Consider the following 4,726-nt stretch of genomic DNA (forward strand, 5'->3'; position numbering starts at 1 on the left):
ATTATATTTTGTTATCGTAAAATATGATTAGGTTTCAAAATATCTAATTACAAATTAAAATACTAAAATGGTAATTTAAATAATAACATATAATTTAAAATTTAATTTTTTATATTTCATATTTTGAAACTTTGACAATATAATCAAAATGTCTTTTTTTTTGTATATGTTGTTGAACAATCATTTAAAATTCAACTTTCATACAATTAGCTCTTGATGATATTCATTGTTGAAAATGTTCATTCAATTAGTGTAATTATAAAAAACTAAAGCTAATTTCAAAAGAAACACAAATGAATAGATAATATTCTTTCAAGTCGATTTCTAAGAAAGAACAACAATCTTATTTAAATTTAAAAATTCATCATTATAATGGACATCTAATATGAAGTACTCAAATTGACTATTAAATGTCGAAAGTTTAATAAAAACTTATTGTGGAGTCAAATTTAATAATTTAGTGGGGGCAAATAAATATTATTATTATATACTACTCAATAAAATTTCAAATTGTAGTGGGGCGCTTGCCCCCACACCCAAATGAATAGATCCTATGATTACAATTTTTTTACCGTGGCTTATGCTAGCGTGGCTATAGATCTATGGTCACGATTTTTTTTATCTATAATCACGGTTTCTATAATCACAATTGCAGTGTTTAAATTCTGACATTTTAGGCCATATTTTTTTACCGTGACCATAGCCTAATTTATGGTCACGATCTTAACGTGACCATAGCTTATCTATAGCCACCCTATTTTAAAACCGTGACCATAGCTTAATCTATGGTCACAGTTTTAGCGTGACCATAATTTATCTATGATCACCCTATTTTAAAATTGTGACCATAGCCTACTCTATGGTCACCCTTGTTTTAAACTGTGACCATAACTTACTCTATAGTCACCCTTTTGTAAAACCGTGACCATAGGTTGATCTATGATCATGGTTGTAGCGTGACCATAACTTATCTATAATCACCCTATTTTAAAACCATGACCATAACTCACTCTACGGTCACCCTTTTGAAAAACCGTGACCATAATCTTATCAAGGTCACGGTTTTTAACGTGAACATAGTTTATCTATAGTCACTCTATTTTAAAACCGTGACCATAGCTTACTCTATGGTCACGATTTTAGCGTGACAATAACTTATCTATAGTCACGCTATTCTAAAAGCGTGACCATAACTTACTCTGGTTTCTAAATTTTTTTTTAAAACATAATCACATCCCAAAATTATGATAATCACAAAATAAGTCTAAAAGGAAAAAATTCAAGACATCTAAATTATAAAATTTATATTATAAGCTAGATATATTTTTAGTTCAAACAACACAAATTAATATACTTGAGTGAATACACTTGTCTCGATCTCAATTCTAAACAATGATATATATACTAACACTAAGTACTTCTAGGAGCTAAAGATTAGCCAAGATTAGTTGTAACTAACTCTAAACTAACTTTAGAGTTGTGATGTCAATTTATCCTTTGCCTTGACATATTGGTTCCTTTTGATCCTCAGCTTTGATAACAATAACTTTTAATAATCAAGTAATCCCTTAGCATTTAGCAACACTGGAAACAACAAACCTAGACAAGAATTCAAACTATCAGCAACAAAAAATAAATAAGAAAAATTAAATTGAACATACAGTAAAAAAATTAGCAAAAATTTGATCAATTCCTTGAATAATACTATGCGAATGGGAAGTCCCAGATCCTTCAGGGTCATCCTCAATTCTTCTTAACTTTGATTCAATATCAGTATATTGGTTGGGGAGAAAATAAAAAGGCCAGCACGTTTCAGTTCACCAAATAAAATTGAAGTGGAAAAAAGGTGCTGCTTATAAAATTGAATTACATGTTCCAAAAGTGTAGGGCTCTAACTACTTTGTCTTAACTGTGTATAATGTGCAGTCTAGATTTCGAATAAGTGGTTCATATCTTTATGCATCAGCGTGAATCAAGATCTCTTTAGACAGTTTTGAGTTTGCCTCTCATAAAAAATCAAAGATCGTATAATAAGCCTCAATTTTGAATAATGTTAAACATATGGGAAGTCCCAAATTCTTAAAGGTCATCCTGGATTCGTCTTAACTTTGACTTGATATGTAAATAATGAATAAAAACTAAAAAAGGTGTTTGGATTTACCTGAGGAGAAAAAGGTGTGTATGGTGTATACTGTTGAATGCAGAGCAAATTCCTATTCAGCAAAACATATATTTTCATGGTTATGTCCATCTAGAGTAATATTTGAACAATTGAGTCAATGTGGCACTGCTGCGGCAGTGTTCACCTTGTGGCAGCATTCCAGAGCAGCTCTCATGACGGAGACATTCCCAATGCACTCAAAACTATAATCAACTCCGCCATCCGTAAGATCAACTATGACCTGCTGAATTGGTTTATCATGTTCTTTAGGATTAATAAACTCGGTGACTCCAAAGTTCTTCGCTGCAAGATAAAATAGCAAGAGAAGTAAACAGAAGAACATGTATTTAAAGTTGCACACAATAAGACAACACTCTTGCTTAGAAATAAGAAACCTTGGAGCATATCACTTCACAACATCAAGGGCATATGTTTCAGACATTTACCTGTATCAAATTTCTTGCCGTCAATATCAATGCCAATAATACGAGATGCACCAGCACTTTTTGCACCCTCTGCAACCTGTAAGTATAAAATAATCAATTGCAATGGTAGTTCGAGACCAAGCAAAAAATACATTTACTACTACAGGAAAGAAACTTACAGCAAGACCAACAGTTCCAAGGCCAAAAACAGCAACAATTGACCCTGATTCAACTTTTGCAGTGTTCCATACAGCTTCAAGCCCTAAAAAGTTAAAAATAACAGTTTTCTTAAATGCAAAATAATAAAAGAACAAGGCACAGGAAGGAAGGCGTGACTCAAGTGTAGTCTTTCAAATATAGCACTAAAACCAGAACAAAGGGAAGAAAGAAAGGAAAAAGAAAATGAATATCCAACAACAAACATTACTCTTTAGAAGAGGGAGAGGGGGGGGGGGATAATTATATTAATTGATAAACTATCATGTTAAGAAGCTTAAGAGTGCTATTAGGCTACTTTCTTATCGAATTTAAACAATGGCAAGTGATAATGATGAATCCATGAGAGATCAACAAAAACTATGCCTTGTTCTATTATAGGCTACATGGACCAGAATATGCAAAAATCAATTAGACATCATTACATCAAACTCAAAACTCTGAATTATTCAAGCTGACTTTGAATTTTTCTTCCTATTATTATTAACCTCACTAGGTAGATCTAATCACCAAGTAAAAATTAAAATTTTTCTTCCTTTACAAAATTTGGATTCAAATTCCCATATGAGAGGTAACATGTGCTGAATGACTTGGATGAAATTAAACATTATTATTAGTCAAAGATTTGCAATATGAAATCATGTAAGAGAGAAAATAAAATAAAATTACAGCAGTAACACCTATCATGAAGAAGTTGGTCTAAGCGTTCAATATATATGAAACAGAGGAAGAACCAAATTTGAAAACAAATAAATTAAACGGTTAAAGGTTAACCATTTTGGAAAAAAATTACAGAAGTCAACACACATTGAACAACAAAAATACATGCAACTCAAAATGCTAACAAGAGCATGAACATGGTGCTTCTAGAAGAAGCATTTCTAAGTTATATAGCTGAATGCATTATGCCACACATTCTTAGGACTTAGCCCCATTTTTGTATATAAATGGCCAATCAGTTTATTTTGTTTTGAATTTTGGAGATAGAAAATAAAATATAAACCTCAATGTATCCAAAGTTTTCCGGATCCAACTCCTCCATTATAAGGGCAGCGTATTCCTCAGTACTGTCTTGTATTTTTAACAGCTTATTTGCTGAAGCACTTAATGCAATAATCTGCACAATAATTATGCATGCAACAACAATATAATGTTCACATCTTAACAAGAATAAGTAATTTGTAATGAATCTCGTAAAAACTTATTACGGAAGTACGAAAAAGTAAACTATCACATGCATTATCGAAAACATTAAGCATTTAAAAAGATGCCTTTTCTGTTTTTTAACGAGTGCCGTGTTAAAATACTCATTCAAAAAATGACAATGAAAGTAACGAAAAGTGCATGTAGACCAAATCTAATTCAATATTTTTGACACTAATTGGCTTATAAAAATGATCTATTTTGACTTACAGCTATATAGACAAGTAAGCATACGTAATTTTCTTCAAGCATGTGATGCATAATTTAATAACAAGCAAATTCCACCAAATGTAATTGGTATTCTATTCTTTCTAATTTTCATGAATAATTTACAATCAAAATCCACACAATCTGTCGCGATTTTATGTAGTATGTCTATTATTTAAAAACTGAGCACTGAGCACCTACTTTAATAAGAATCAAAATAAAACAGAGAACTGATATCTAAAACAGAGAACTCAATAAGAATCAAAATAAAATAAATAAATAAATAAACTTTACTGTAACAAACGCATCCAATGGGAAGAGACCGCGACGGAGGACGGGAAGTGGGCTCGAACAGAGAGCGAGAAGAGGGAGACGACGACCGAGGATAGCTCGAAGAGACCTTCGTCGGACGGAGACCTTCGGCGGTGGAGATGGCCGTTCGTTGGCGAGGAGGAGGGAGACGTTGGTGTAGAGGAAGGTGCGGATGACGGTTGGGCCAGGGTCTCCAGGGTCT

General features: G+C 32.4%; 1 protein-coding gene across 1 annotated transcript in view; it reads right to left on the reverse strand.

Moving 5' to 3' along the window:
• The window catches only part of LOC107636995 (alcohol dehydrogenase class-3-like), a 4,135-nt gene continuing 692 nt past the window's right edge, over positions 1,284 to 4,726 (reverse strand). The window contains exons 2-7 of the mRNA XM_016340455.2: positions 4,507 to 4,724; positions 2,766 to 2,848; positions 2,608 to 2,683; positions 2,307 to 2,464; positions 2,162 to 2,213; positions 1,284 to 1,599 (exon numbers count right to left, since the gene is read on the reverse strand). Coding sequence (XP_016195941.1) covers positions 1,550 to 1,599; positions 2,162 to 2,213; positions 2,307 to 2,464; positions 2,608 to 2,683; positions 2,766 to 2,848; positions 4,507 to 4,724 — 637 coding nt within the window. The 3' untranslated portion in view covers positions 1,284 to 1,549. The remainder of the gene's footprint in view (positions 1,600 to 2,161; positions 2,214 to 2,306; positions 2,465 to 2,607; positions 2,684 to 2,765; positions 2,849 to 4,506; positions 4,725 to 4,726) is intronic.

Source organism: Arachis ipaensis, chromosome B04 (genome assembly GCF_000816755.2).
Source record: "Arachis ipaensis cultivar K30076 chromosome B04, Araip1.1, whole genome shotgun sequence".
Classification (NCBI taxonomy): domain Eukaryota; kingdom Viridiplantae; phylum Streptophyta; class Magnoliopsida; order Fabales; family Fabaceae; genus Arachis; species Arachis ipaensis.